Here is a 15815-nt window from a genome sequence, read left to right as displayed (position 1 = left end):
GCTAATAGGATTTGCGCTCAGAGTCTTCAGCTTTTAGAGTCTCAAAGCAAATTATGTAACTTAAATAAGTGATAGAACATAGAAGTGTAAAACAATACTAATTTAGAAATTTATTAAAGTTAAAAAAATAATTGGAAATTATCATAATTTACAAATATATTTTTTTTAATTTTTTATACTACGTAACTTTCTTATACATACAGTAAATATGTGAACATGAATTCACAGAAACGTCTAAGATTTAAAAAATTTGCAAGTCATAAAACACATTTAGTTGCAACCTATTTTATGATTGATTTTTTAGGGAATTTTTTAAACAAGAGAAGGTCAGTATGTCCTTGTTTAAAAACATTTATTATTAGAAAGTTTTAGAAAAGAGGCCGGAAAAAAGCTCAAGTCCAAGAACTAGAAAATTAGATCAGCCCCTGCTTTAGTAAATCTAATTGCGATAATTTAATGATCCTCAGATGTTTAAATGCAGTTTAGTTTATCTGTTCTTTTCTTTTTTATTTAGGACCTGAATAGATAAAGGAGTGAAAACAAACAAAACTTTTTCCATGATAATCTACATATAAATTTGATTATCTCTGTTGAATAGGTGAATACTGAATCCTTTCTTTTTTGAGCGTTCCTTTTGCAAAGCATAATTGATATAAAAATCACTTGTGAGGTGGTTTTTATATCAATTATGCTTTGCATAAAAACAAACTTATGTAAAAAAAGAAACACCAATGTATTTTAACGAAAAACAAACATTTTTATCCAGTGCTGGACGTGCTTAGGAATCCCAGATCTCGGGGACCCAAAATTGGAAAAAATACTGTAATTTTCCGTTGCAATTGTATATCATAATTTAGGAACAATTATATGGCTATTTACGTTATTAGTTTTACAAATATACACAACCGAAACCCGATATATCTCGGGCAAGTTACATAGCGTTACGAAAAACGCGGGCGTTTGGGCCCCCCAAATTTTTTTTTTGAATTTTTGGAATGTTTTTTAGGTCCTCAAATTTTTTCAAAATTTTTTGCCCACGCGAAAGAATTTTATCGCGATTTTAATGAGCCTTTGATAAGACTCGATTAAGGCTTAATTGCTTTTTAATGTTTTTTTAATGGGAGTTTTTTTATCAAAATTAATTAATCGTTCTAAAGTTGTAGTGCACCGATTTTCCTTCGGTAAAGTTATTTAAAGCTGCTTTCTGATGTCAAAAACGACTTCCGATAGTTTTAATTTTTTTAATTAATAGATTTTATTATATATAAGTTTAATTAAGTCGGGGAATCGGAAATCGCAATAAAAATTTTAGTTTTTTTAAAATATTTAAAAATATACGTTTAATTTCTAGTCACCCTACTTTAAACCCTTCTCCTCCCGAGACGTCTATGAGAATGTCCCGGGAAATACGACACCAGCTGTGTTCAAGGTCATCCAGCTGTATAAACAATGACTCATCGGTGTTATATTTCACAGAAAGACGAGACAAAGAAAAATAAAATTTGAAGCTTTTTCTTCAAAATAAACGCGTTTCTTCGTTTTTTTTCAGTTTTAAGTATTTTTTACATTTAATTAAATTAATGATTATAAAATATCAAAAATCTCAATGTCCTTAAGGGGTTAGCACATATATACCCACAACTGCAGTTGTGGGTGTATATTTCATGTCATAAAATTATATAGAGGAACCTTCCAATCTTCTGTGCCTAGGAGTTTCAGATGATCTTAATCCGCCACTATTCTGAACGTAGTTTGCGAATTATACATCAAAAACGACACGTATAATGAAATTTTAAGTTTTCTTCACTACATATTTATTAATCCAAGAATTTTCTGTAGCAAAATGGCTTTATTACCATTAATGTGAGAGAAGATCTTTCAGAAACGATGGTTCGTGTTTTCCTTGATACATTTTCCCATCAAAAAACTGAAATTTTTTCGATTTATTCTCATCTAACTCGTACTCCTGACATATATCTCTAACAATTGGTATTCTGGAAAATAGTAATAAAATATGAATATTTATTATCATCTATTAAATCTACAAATAATTTGCGTACTACATTATGTACTAACCCCCATTTTTTCAGACATTTAACAATGGGATGTTCGTTTTTGAAACATTGTGTTTGTAGAATATTGAAAAATAGATGACCAACTGCGTCAGAAATCAAAGTTTCTCCGTCAAGTAAACATTGATGAAATCCATTATCACAATCACAATGACTTCTGTAAATTAAATTTAACGTTGTTAACAATATAAAATATATTAGATTTTAAAGTGCATTATAAAGAACATTATCTTTTGACAGATAAAAAATCTACAGTATGTAAAATCTACACATTAAACATGATATATATTCATTTTATATTGATCGATGTTTAACATAAAATGAATATTGAAAGAATTGTCCGTTTGTCTGTCTGTCTTTCTTTAATCTCGAGAACGGTGTTAGATAGATGAAAGGCAAGACCAGATATGGAAACCTTGGGGCAGAAAGCCCCCTATTAATTATATACGAACTTCTGGTGCAAAACGGAAATCACGTTATTTCAATTCAAATATTTTCTCCTGAACGGAGTTAGATACATGACCGGCATGATTTTATTGTTAACAGGAAAGTATGATGTACAGGAGTAAGATATTATTAAACTTAAGTGCATTGTGCAGCCCGGCATTGTGATGATGTCACAATAAATAATTGCTCGACAATAAATAATATTTTCACAATAAATAATTTCCAAGACAAAATTTAAAATAATAATTTTAAATTTTGTCTTGGAAATTTTGTATTTATGTTTTCTCACAAATATTAAATTATTAAATTTATATGTTGTAATATTGTGATATCGTATAATATTTAAATACACCAATATAAAACTGATAATATAAATCAGTCGTTAGCATCTTCAGTCCTGGGCTTTGGCAACGCAATTTTATTTTCTTGTTTTCATTCTTGTCATTATGCAACCCTGATTAAGCTGACATTCGCTCTTTTTGGTAATGAAGCAGGCGTATATCTTAGCTAATATTTATGCAATAATAATAAAATGCAATAATAAATCATTAATTCTACTGAATTCAAACCGATCTGAAGAATTCCTTGTTTTTTGCCAGCACTAATTCAAATTAAACTTGACCAGTGAAAAAAATGAGAATAAACTATATATTACTTGCAAAAATTATTGTGACATCATCACTATGCTGGGTTGCTATTTTAAATCATCAAAATGCATTTCTTATGCTTTTAATTTTAATAGCATATGGTCTCTGTACTGTACGTCATACTTTTTCTGATAACAATAGAGTCATGTCGGTTATTTATCTAACTCCGTTCTGGGAAAATTTTTTTGAATTGAAATAACATTACTGTCAAGATATACCCATTTCTTATGAGGTCCCGAAGTTCAGTTACAGAAGTTCGTAATAATAATTTTGATAATATTTATAACTAGCTAAATTTTGCATCCTGTTAAGTTATATTTTGAAGAAAAATGTTATAAGTTTCTACATATTTAATTAAGAATTTCTTTGAGAATAATTTATCATTCTGAAAAAAGTTTTTTTTTACCTTGTCCTGAAGGGCTAAGAGGATTTTATTAATCTTACTCGTCGTGAGTTCCGCCAGACCCACATTGAGGACAGCCGTCCTGGCTAGATGGTGAGGGTCAGGACCCATCATATCCAGGACAGACCGCCCGTGAGAACTAAGATTCCTGACCCAGATTCGAACCCTGTCCTCAGATCACAGGTTGACGTCTTTAACGCCTTCGCATCTGGTCGTTTATCCTGAATATTTATTTATCTAATTTCTACTTTCCTAGTTTTGTTATATATAACAATGGGAAAGTATGGCGATCAGTCAAAAAATGACCCCTCTCTCTCCAAGATTTTTACATTCTTTTGGCTCAGGGCATCTCGAAACGTCGAGAAATGCAAAAAAAAAAAAAATTAGGGTTTTTCTGTATGCATGGATCCTCTTTCAAATCGCTTTTTGTCGAAAATTTCTGTTGTGTATTGGAGGATTGTAGGTATTAAATTTTGATGGTTAAAGGTCGGAGGGAAGGGATTAAGTAACTCGTTCCTGGATTTTTTACAATTTATATGTAGTTATCTAATGAAACATATTCGAGAATGTTATAAACACTTACTTTGTATAAAAATCCTTATTCTTTAATTTGTATTTGGTTTCAAATCCTGTAATGCTATCGTTACAATGATCATGAGTTCTACAACACATGTCAGTTTCTGTGGCCGGTCCGAGATCATCGTAGTCATCAGCAACGTCTCCAGCACCACACCATTTTGTACCTGCATAATGCAACGCAATTTCTTTGAAATGAATATTTTAGGCATATTATTACAGAGATGAAAATGTCTATTTTATTTTATAACAAAACTTTGAAAACAAGAAAATTCTAAATAACTTAAAATTTCAAGGGGAAAAATTCTAGTAATTGTATACACCTGTATTCTGCTGTGGTTAGAACTCAGATGTTCAAATATTTAAATATAATTAAGCTTTCGTTAAAACATTTTTTTAAATTAATTTAATAAATTATGATTTATTAGTAATTTTATGCCATAGCAATGTCTAATAAATATTAATTAGTTATAATAGAATCAGATTATAATTTTAGTATACAGAATTGATTTTATTTGGTTACTTGAACATGTACTTGCCTGGAAATATGAGAAAACTTTTAAATATTTTTCTAGCAAAGTCGAACGGAGTCTTAATAATATCAAATGCATTTTCTCGTATTTTTTTGTATAACAACTCATTACATTGGTTAACTAACTTGCTTATATCTTTTTTAGGTACCACCTTCACAAGCTTCTTGGGAACCACTTCTAGCATCTTCTCAATGATGTAGCTAAAAAGTTTAATTTCAAGTGAAATTTGAGAAGGATATTTAACGAAGAATAAATATCAGAATCGTACTTATCGCCGTATAAGAAACAGTCAACTAATTTCTTTCCTCCAATATATGTATTCACTTCTATTACTTCTACCATTCGATGTCCATCCTTTTCTCGATAGAAGGAAGTGGTGACAGGTAGGATATCATCCACTATGTCTAATATTCCTCCAGCAACTGTAGTAGTAGTCAATATGGACATCATCGTTCCACCAAATATTAGTAAGAAATACATTTTGATTGGTTGATGTTTCTTAAGATAGGGAAAATTTCCTGAAATTATGGTCAAAATCAATTTTTATTTTTCTCATATTGAATTATATTCGAGGTTAGATATTTTTAGTCTTAAATTTAATTTTTTTTATTAATATGAATATACTTTACTGTTAAAAATTTACGTATTCTCAAGTTATTCTATATTTTATGTTGTATTAAATTTTAAACAAAGAATAACAAGATTCTTTTTAAAGTTTGTGTTTTAGTTTAAGTTATATCTTCATAAATTTTATGATAAATAATCGAAATTTTCTGTAAACTTAATTTTAACGTAAAAAAATTATTATTAATTTGTATTATTTCATGTTTTTCCTTGGATAAATATACAATAGCTTTGAGAAAATGTAAATTATTAAAAACTTTAGAACAGTTTGAGAAAATGTATTATTTTTTCTCAAGTTTTGTACTTTTTATTAAATGATAAAACGATTATCCGAATTAAATGTTAAAAAAATATTTTTATATAGTTTTGAAATAAAGTTAATAAAAAAATTTGTTTATTGTCTCAAATGCTTGTTCGTATTTATAACATTCATTATTCAATGTTTAGAAATTTTTTTTTTTATTTATATACCTATTATAGTTTATATTTATATTTATAAACGTACATATTTATTAGTAAGCTCGGTGTATGTTTTTAACAGATAAATTTGCAAGAAAGATTATTTATAGCGTAAAAATAAATTATTTATTATTTTTACGGTATCTGATTATGTGTTAAAAGTACTGTGTATATAACTGCGATGATAAAATTAACGAATTTATGATAAAGCATTTTTGCTTTTATTTCGAGTTTCTTCGAGTGCCCCTAGATGACGATGCCCGCTGTTAAAATTACGCTCACGTATGTGAGTGAAACTTGCTACCAGCGTGTACATAGACGAGCTGTTAAAAGGGAGTGCCTCCCGGGAGGACTTTTATGAGAAACCGGCACTAATTTGGGTTGTTAGACACGTGAAGAAAACCCAAAAAACCCCACGTTGATGAGACACGAACACATGACCATTTGTTTTATCCACTCCTACTACTGATGTGCTTTTCGGTGGATAAACGAGGAATGATCCGATTTGACTTAAAATGTTAGCATCCGTGTACGAAGTATAAATAAATAATTCTAGTCATTTATTCATTTTATCCGATACCCTTTGTTTTAAAATATTTCACTAAACTTAAGAATTTTTTTCGGGACAGAGGTAGCCATTCCCAGATTCGCTGTAGCTTCCCCCGATTTACGAATAAAAATTCCTCTATATTTTGGTTCTATATCTTCATTCTCACGAAAAATAATCATGCGCCACTGATCTGAAATATGAAAATTTTTTCGACCTTACGGATCGCATTTTTCTAGCAATTATTTTCTCTTTATCACCATAAACTAATGTTATTTCTATATTATTTTTTCAAAACGATCCATTTTCTCTTGTTTTATTTTATTTGCTGTAGTCTAAAAGTATATAATATTTAAAATATCGTAGCAATATTATATTATATTAAGGCTTTTATGACATTACGATTAAGAATAAAATAAATTGCATTTATACTTACGTTTCCATAAACGATAAATGGATGCACCAGAAAGATTAAAAGGAAATAAGCTACATATACAACGTTAAAAAAAAAAACATATATATATATATATTATGGTTATGTAAGTTTACAGATTGCCATTCGAGAAAACCACCTGTTTCTTAATTGGCCTGTATTATTTTCTGCGTTAATTAAAATTTGCAAAACTCGTAGACTCATAGTTATTATTCACCACAGATTTTAAAAAAAGACTATACTATGTGAATTGAACGAAGTATTTAAGTTTCTCAATTTTAAATAAAACTTAAAAAATATTAAAATATATAATAATAGAACAATTGTTATTAGAAATTAGAATATTGGCTCTAAAATTTGTAGGATCGTCTTATATTTTTTCATAAATACTTGAAATATTAGTAGCACAATTTATATTGTAGATATGTTTTATGCATATTTATCTACTGCATGTGAAGACGACAGGATGGACGAGACGGTAGACTTAAGACAGACTACTCTGAAGATTCGGGTTCGAATCCGGGTCAAATCTTTTCACGAATGATTTAATCCAGATAGTACTACTGTGGATTTGGTCTTTGGTAGCGAGCAGACACGATACAAACTCCCTTGCATGTATAACAGAAAAGTATTTCTATAGATTAATATAGTATTGATGATCATACTCAAAAATATTTTATCATTATCTTTATACATACAGTAAATATGTGAACATGAATTCACAGAAACGTCTAAGATTTAAAAAATTTGCAAGTCATAAAACACATTTAGTTGCAACCTATTTTATGATTGATTTTTTAGGGAATTTTTTAAACAAGAGAAGGTCAGTATGTCCTTGTTTAAAAACATTTATTATTAGAAAGTTTTAGAAAAGAGGCCGGAAAAAAGCTCAAGTCCAAGAACTAGAAAATTAGATCAGCCCCTGCTTTAGTAAATCTAATTGCGATAATTTAATGATCCTCAGATGTTTAAATGCAGTTTAGTTTATCTGTTCTTTTCTTTTTTATTTAGGACCTGAATAGATAAAGGAGTGAAAACAAACAAAACTTTTTCCATGATAATCTACATATAAATTTGATTATCTCTGTTGAATAGGTGAATACTGAATCCTTTCTTTTTTGAGCGTTCCTTTTGCAAAGCATAATTGATATAAAAATCACTTGTGAGGTGGTTTTTATATCAATTATGCTTTGCATAAAAACAAACTTATGTAAAAAAAGAAACACCAATGTATTTTAACGAAAAACAAACATTTTTATCCAGTGCTGGACGTGCTTAGGAATCCCAGATCTCGGGGACCCAAAATTGGAAAAAATACTGTAATTTTCCGTTGCAATTGTATATCATAATTTAGGAACAATTATATGGCTATTTACGTTATTAGTTTTACAAATATACACAACCGAAACCCGATATATCTCGGGCAAGTTACATAGCGTTACGAAAAACGCGGGCGTTTGGGCCCCCCAAATTTTTTTTTTGAATTTTTGGAATGTTTTTTAGGTCCTCAAATTTTTTCAAAATTTTTTGCCCACGCGAAAGAATTTTATCGCGATTTTAATGAGCCTTTGATAAGACTCGATTAAGGCTTAATTGCTTTTTAATGTTTTTTTAATGGGAGTTTTTTTATCAAAATTAATTAATCGTTCTAAAGTTGTAGTGCACCGATTTTCCTTCGGTAAAGTTATTTAAAGCTGCTTTCTGATGTCAAAAACGACTTCCGATAGTTTTTTAATTTTTTTAATTAAAAGATTTTATTATATATATGTTTAATTAATTAGGGGGGGTCGGAAATCGCAATAAAAATTATAATTTTTTAAAAATATTTAAAAATATACNCTACTACTACAATAATAAAAGTTAATGCATTTCTTGTTACTATAGTAGTATTTTATTACTGTAATACTATACAAGTCGACCTCCCTATAACACTGTTGATAATTCCGTTTTATAAGAATTCCATGTTGTACGAGTCACTTAGATTTTACAAATACGTGTGCCGGGCTGTGAACGGCTCACGTATTTGTAAAATCTAAGTGACTCGTACAACACGGAATTTATATAAAACGGAATTATCTACAGTGTTATAGGGGGTCGACTTTTATTTATAAAAGTTAAACATTTTTGCTTTTACTATTTTAAATCATTGCAGTAATTATAAATAAAATAAAATACACAAGAAAATTAGAAAAACAATTAGATAAATTCTGAAATATTAATTTTCTCTTTTGTATTATTGGTAACTGTTGATTATCAATAAATTTTGAAAAAAATATTGTTTTTTAAGTGTAATTCAACTTCTTCAATCTTTTTATTCCATTTTTATATGGGACTTCAGTTTCCTGTACAGGAACAATCAGTTTTGACAGAAGTGTTACCGCCGGATGCCCTTCCTGCCTCCAGTTCTCCTGCTTTTACTCGACCTTAAGAGCTACCAGAGCTATATCTGCGTCATACCCAGTCTTTTTTTCTTTTGTCTTCAGACAGTGTAATTAGGTCATAATTTAGCTCCTTAGCTCAGCGTTCAGCGAGCTCTTTCATAATTATAATTCGTGTCTCAAAATATAGTGTTAATAAATAAGCGCTTTTAAATATAATAATAACAATAAATACAATACATAATGAGGTTATCATTTTCTGTCATACTGGAGAATGTATTTAATATCTGTTTCGAGGATACATTTCTAGATTTTCAAAATAACTTAATAAAAATGGCTTCTGCAATCCTTGAAGGAACCAAATAAAAGTATTTAAGATTGCATGCATTATAATTATGCATTCTAAGAAGAGATTAAAATCAGAGGATGTTAACTAGAACCATCTCTGTAAATATAATAAACTGTTTAGAAGTATTCTTTCTGTTCATAATTCTATATCTCGAAATGAATTGTTCTCTTATTGATGCCTTCTGAACTGGGTATATTGATGTAAGTACCTTTTTGTGTCCTCGCAGGCATTCGAAACTGGTATAATTTGCTTGCATCATTCGTTCATTTTCTCATCACACTAATTACGTTTACACGACGAAAATTAATCGGAATAATATTTATTATCCCGATAACGAGAAAAGAAATCAATATTGTATTCACATAGAATGCTTATTTGATTTAAATCAACGTGAGGTTATTCTTTTAGTTATTTAACTTCAACATGGGAAGAACCAAGAACGCTGTAACTTCCTGTCACTAAGCTAGTTAGAAAAGGTTATTTCCGCTAAAGGAATGATGTTAAAATAAAATATCTTATTAGAATAATGATCGCGATTAGCAACCTCCATTCCGTTGAAATGAAAAAGTTTGTAGGATTCAAAGACTTTTCGGAGTTAATCCTTTTGTTGTATGTATGTAGTATGAGATACAACTTGGATTAGAGAAGATTATGGTGCCTTAAACAATCTTTTCTTTAATTATTAGCGGCTTGATTAGCATCTGCAGATTGCATAGTGCGAGTGGGCCAGAATTCTAGTGGCCTCGCTCTTTTTGGATGATTTTAAAAACTGTAAACTTATATATTGTCAATTAAACATGATCAAAAACAAGATTTTGTTACAATATAAAAAAAACACTTAAAAATTTACTAAGGGATTATTCAAATGTGATGTCCACACTGGGGGGATATGTAAAAATTTTGTGAAGGAAATGACAGGGAGTGGGAGATGTTAGTAGAATTTTGATGTCCTAAAGATTCTCAAAATTTTTTAAAATCTGAAATAATTTATATTTAATCAAAATCATTATGCAGAAATATTTTGATCAATGATCATTCAGCAAGTTCTTGCTTATTTGAATAGTTTCCTTTTAGCAGAAGCTTTGTACTAAATCTGTTTTGAAGATACGCTAGTAGAACTTTTCATATGAAAGGATAATGGCAAATTTAACCTTTACAGATACACTTGAAAAATATTATATACCGGTATATAACAAATTAACTTTAGGAATTATTAATACAATGTCATCAGACACTCTTTCTTTGGTAAAAATCGGTAAATTTCATTTTTCCCCTATTAACTTATTTTTAAAATTACTATTTTTTTTTTTTTTTTTTTTTTGTCAGGAAAAATGAATAAATTAATGTACTGTAGATCTGTTTTATAAAAATTCATGATTTTAATATCGGGGAATGGCATCAGCATGAGGTTTCAAAAAATTGGTGACAAAATGTGACAGGGAGAAATGAAAATTGATTATGTCATATTTGAATTAACCATAATTTCATATTTTAGACTGATGAAGATCCGAAAATTTTTTGCAGGGGCCTCAAAATTATTGTTACCGATATGCCACTGACCGTTAAATTGCATTTAAAAGATTTTAGATTACGTTAAATGATTTTTAAGGACGAAACTATTTCTATTTGTCGAAAATGGAACATACAATATCTCCAAAATCTGATGTTAAACGATAACCTAAGCAGAGATGTCATTTTGAAAAATACTGTGAAAATATATTGCGGCGTGATTGTTGTTATAAAATAATTATTTTATTCTTTATCGCCCTGTGGACACAAAAGACGGCCTTTTAAATGATGCTCGTCGTGGATTCGATTAAACCCACAATGGTAATGACTGGATGGTAAGAGACATGTCCATGAAGAATTCTGGTGCTGCTCGTCCAGATTCTGGAGTCACTCAGAGAATTCTATAAAATTTATTAAACATAATTAATTTCGTAAGCATGCATAATAAATCCTATTAAATATAGCCTATACTGATTACAGCAATTAAAAGAATATTTCAAAACAGATTCTGTAAATGTAATATTTGACAGCCGGACTGTAACAATACATTTTTATTTTTTAGTTATCAATTATACCAGTATTTATTATACTGTACATTTTAAATAAATATGGGAAGTACTCAAGCTTTTAGATATAGGTAACTACAATTTTATCAATAAACATTTTAGATAAAATATGCATTTTTTTGTAATCAACACTTCGTGAAATTTTAACACCTGTCAGTGTTGTAAAGTTTAAACGTTTAAACACACATTTGAGTTAATTTTTAATTCATTTTTTAAACTCATAATTATTCTTTTTAAAATGTTTAAAACTTATTTATTTGTATGCTATTATTTTCCAATTTGAAATCAAATACGATTTTAAAAAAATATCTACAAATATTATTCACTTATTGTCACATGTAATAGCTGAAAAATGTCCATTTACGACATTTTCAGTTACATGTTCTTAGATAAGAGTTAATGAATGTAGATACTCCCGACATAATAATCGATATAAAGATGTTTTCCTTATCTTTAACTTATTAAATAGTTTTCCAATATTCGTTATCACAAGAAAAGTTAAGTAAATATGTAAAACAGCAATTATGTTTTAAAAAAATGACTGCTACGAACTTACTACAAAATTTGACAGATTTAACATGAATTATCTGACTATTTAATTACAGTTCTTTAAACTTTAAGAAGATATGTATTTAAATTTATAATTGATATAAACAACAGCGACATGAAAAACCGAAAATAAGTTCGCATTTTTTTCTCGTTTTTGACTTTTCTGCCTCGTGGGCACAAAGAGGATATTTTAATCGTATCGATCATGGAAACAGCCAGACACGTCACATCTGAGAGGGACGGAACTCCACGAAAAATTCCTGAAATGCTCAACCGGATTCGATCCTGAGTCCTCCAAAGCGATAGATTGATGTCTTGACTCTTGTCTACATCATAATATTGCAAATTGTTGATAGATGTAAGCTTAATACCAGTGTCGTATAAGAGCAACACATATGCTAATAGGATGATAACTTTGACAGAACTATAAATAAAATATCCCGTGAAGTTGGTAAACTCTGCAAAAACTGTAATTAAGAGCAATGAATCAGTATCAGTCACTATTACTAGAAACAGCTTTCTGTATTTCGTGTCAAAAACCTTTCGTACCGGTATAATGAAAGTCCTATTTTCGAAATTCGAGGATGGAAAGTTTCAGTGAACTATGTTTATTATTAACAATGTTTTATTTCACAAGATTGTAAACGTCTGTACTTTTATTTAATTCCACGGACACCAGCTGGAGTTTTTGCAAATTAATCTTATTGAACACGTTTTCCAAATAGAAATCTCTTTTCGGTGCCAGAAATTGAAGCAACCAAAATGTATTTATTATAAATAGTTCAAATACTGTATAACCTGCACTAACAGCATCTAGTTTTTGATCATATAAAATTTTTATCATCAGAACCTTAAATGAATTGAATTCTGAAGTTTACATTTGTTTTTTTCTGCAAACGAGTTATCTGTACTAATAAATATTATTTTAATTGCACACAGTATCTCGTATTTCATACATTATTAGAAATTTGCAAAAGTTATTAAAATATCTGGAATTTGGATTTACGGCTAGAAACTTCTATTTAACTATACAAAATTTTTTCTACGCGCTATACTTAAGTTATTTGCTTGCATGCGTATACAGTAGAGCGTCATTTATCCGAAAGCATTTCAGTCGGCAAATTTAAGTTTTTACTACTGCTGTGGTGCTGCAATCTTTGGCTATATCTTGGACTACTCCAATATTTTTTTGGTTGGTGTGTGTGTGTGTTTTAGCTGGCAGCACTGGCACTTTTGTGTGGTGTTTTTCTGAGGATTGTGTGTCATGCTGAATCGAACATTTTTGATACTAGATCAACTTCTAAAGTATATTTTTTTGGTTTTTATATTTTTAAATATATTTATTTTATTTGTACCAAATAAAAAAATAATTTTTAATTAACGACACAATAGCCACGATTATTATTTTAAAAAGTTTTCGTTAGGCTTAACATCGACGAAAATTCAACGCATAAGTTATCCGAACAACCCCAGTCCCCAATTGATTCGGATAAACGATGCTCTACTGTATTCTTACTTTAAGTATGAACAGCGTCAGATTGGCCACAAATTTAGGCTCTGAAATATATATCAAATATAGATCCACATATACAGCACACATGTATATCACCCTTGATTCTTGATAATGCTGAGATGGAGCAATAAGCTAAGGTGTCAGCTTATTGCTCTGAAGATCTAGAATCGAATCTACGCAGACGAAAAACACGAAATTTTTTAGGAGTGACCTGTCCCTAACAGCCGGATTACCAATTCCAAATGCATTGTTAAATAAAGAGAACTGTTTTAATCTCGGTCTCTGTTAATTGTGCATAATTAAGAAAGACGTGATAGATATTACTAGTCTCAGTATCATGTCGGGCCCCGTCCCTCACCACCCGGCAGCCCCATTGTGGGCCTGGCCGAACCCATAATGGGCTTGCAAAAAGAGTAGTGCCCACAGGGCGGAAAGAGTTTAAAAGGCAGCCCCATTGTGGGCCTGGCCGAACCCATAATGGGCTTGCAAAAAGAGGCCCTCTTAGTGCCCACAGGGCGGAAAGAGTTAAAAAAAAATCTCAGTATTGGAAGAAGAAACGTTCATTTATAACTTTTTATACGCTCTCTAGCCTGACGAAATAGAGTCTGTCCTCGAACCGTCCTTCTCCCAAAGGCTTTGTACATTTCTAACCTTTCAAGTTGTTTCGGCCGAGGCACTATTTCCTCTCGATGGCGTCTTTTTCATTTCTAAGGAGTAAAGAAACTGCAGTGTTTTTCTAAAACCCTACAATAATCTCACTCCTTAGAATTCTGTTCTTACTACATCGGGCTATCTTTTTACAGATGGAACAGAGGGCCTTGTCGTATGTGACTACCATACCGTGTGATAAAATTGTCTCTGCTTCAACATTTTGAAAGGATAGATAGCTAAAAACTGTTCGAGATAAGGACTGCATGAATATAGATAGTCCATTTATATGTTACTATAGGTCTATAATCATATACTTTAGCAAAATCTCTGTAGAGGAAATTGCCGTGAACTTTGATGTTTTAAACAATAATGTAACGAAACGAGGACGTCATCTATGCTTATATCGAAATACATTTTAAATTATCATCATGTTATTGAAATGCCGTTTAGTAAAATCGTTATAAAAAGTTTTAATTAAATGGCATAAATTTGGTTAAATTTAATTAAATGGCCGGGAAGTCACTACAGTGACTCCTGATATAACACACCAGATTCTTGGATCAAATTTCATCTGTTATTATTTATATCAGCAACATTTATGAAAAATAATATTCAAAACGGAATTGAAATAGTGTTTACAGACAATTGTTTAAAAAGGGCAAAAGCCATATCTGAGATAAAAACGAGAAAATTTCAAGTTTTAAAAATAATTTCAAATGTTTATGGCTGATTCTGGCTATGTTGTGTCAAACTTTCTCCCCAAAGCGATTAAACGCTTGTAGTTTTTTTTAACTCTTTCCGCCCTGTGGACACTAAGAGGGCCTCTTTTTACAGGCCCATTATGGGTTCGGCCAGGCCCACGATGGATCCGCCAGGGCCCGACATATCCGAACGGACCACCCCCTGAAAAATTCCCGAGGATCTTTCGACCCGTTCGGATTCGAGCCCAGTTCCCCCAGAGCGGTAGGCTGCCACATTGACCACTCGGTCATCCGGCCGCACAACGCTTGTAGTACTGTAGCAGAAATATTTATTAAGCCAGTTTCGTAGCATTAGCGCTATTAGTAGCTGAGAGACCAATATATCTATCGACTCTAATAAGAAGACCTTTTTTATTAACCACATTGTGAGTTCGGCTAGGTCTACAATGAGATGGCCGAGTGATAAGTGTTAGGGATCGACATATCCGATATTGACAACCCCGAAAAGTTCCTGGGAAGTTAATAGTCAGTGGACGTTTCTTAACGTATTCCGTTTATGCGTATTTTAATGGTTTGTTAAAATATTTGCTTATGCGTTAGTCTTATTATTATTATTATTATTTTTTTAACTCTTTCCGCTTTGTGGGCCTCTTTTAGCAAGCCCATTATGGGTTCGGCCCGGCCCAAAATGGGGCGGCTGGTATAAAACATATTCGAAAATTATTTATATAAAAATATAAATTCATTTATTATTTCCATATTTTTCTAATTGTAGTTTTAAAAAATCTTGGAATTGTCGAAATAAATATTTCAATAAATTAATTCTGATGTTGGCTAAATATTTGTAGGTGGCGTTAG

General features: G+C 30.5%; 1 protein-coding gene across 1 annotated transcript; it reads right to left on the bottom strand.

Moving 5' to 3' along the window:
• Nucleotides 1-1790: 1790 nt before the first annotated feature.
• Nucleotides 1791-6805, bottom strand: LOC111640561 (the record flags this gene model as incomplete). The annotated part of the gene is made up of 6 exons (XM_023386585.1): nucleotides 1791-1994; nucleotides 2077-2229; nucleotides 4153-4312; nucleotides 4685-4878; nucleotides 4947-5196; nucleotides 6745-6805. Coding segments are annotated over 6 exons (954 nt in total), but the record flags the coding sequence as incomplete, so codon positions are not given.
• Between the last annotated feature and the right edge of the window lie 9010 nt (nucleotides 6806-15815).

The sequence above is a fragment of the Centruroides sculpturatus genome, unplaced genomic scaffold, assembly GCF_000671375.1.
Source record: "Centruroides sculpturatus isolate CEXI.00-Female unplaced genomic scaffold, Cexi_2.0 scaffold1457, whole genome shotgun sequence".
Taxonomy (NCBI): domain Eukaryota; kingdom Metazoa; phylum Arthropoda; class Arachnida; order Scorpiones; family Buthidae; genus Centruroides; species Centruroides sculpturatus.
This window is presented reverse-complemented; position numbering and strand designations above follow the sequence as displayed.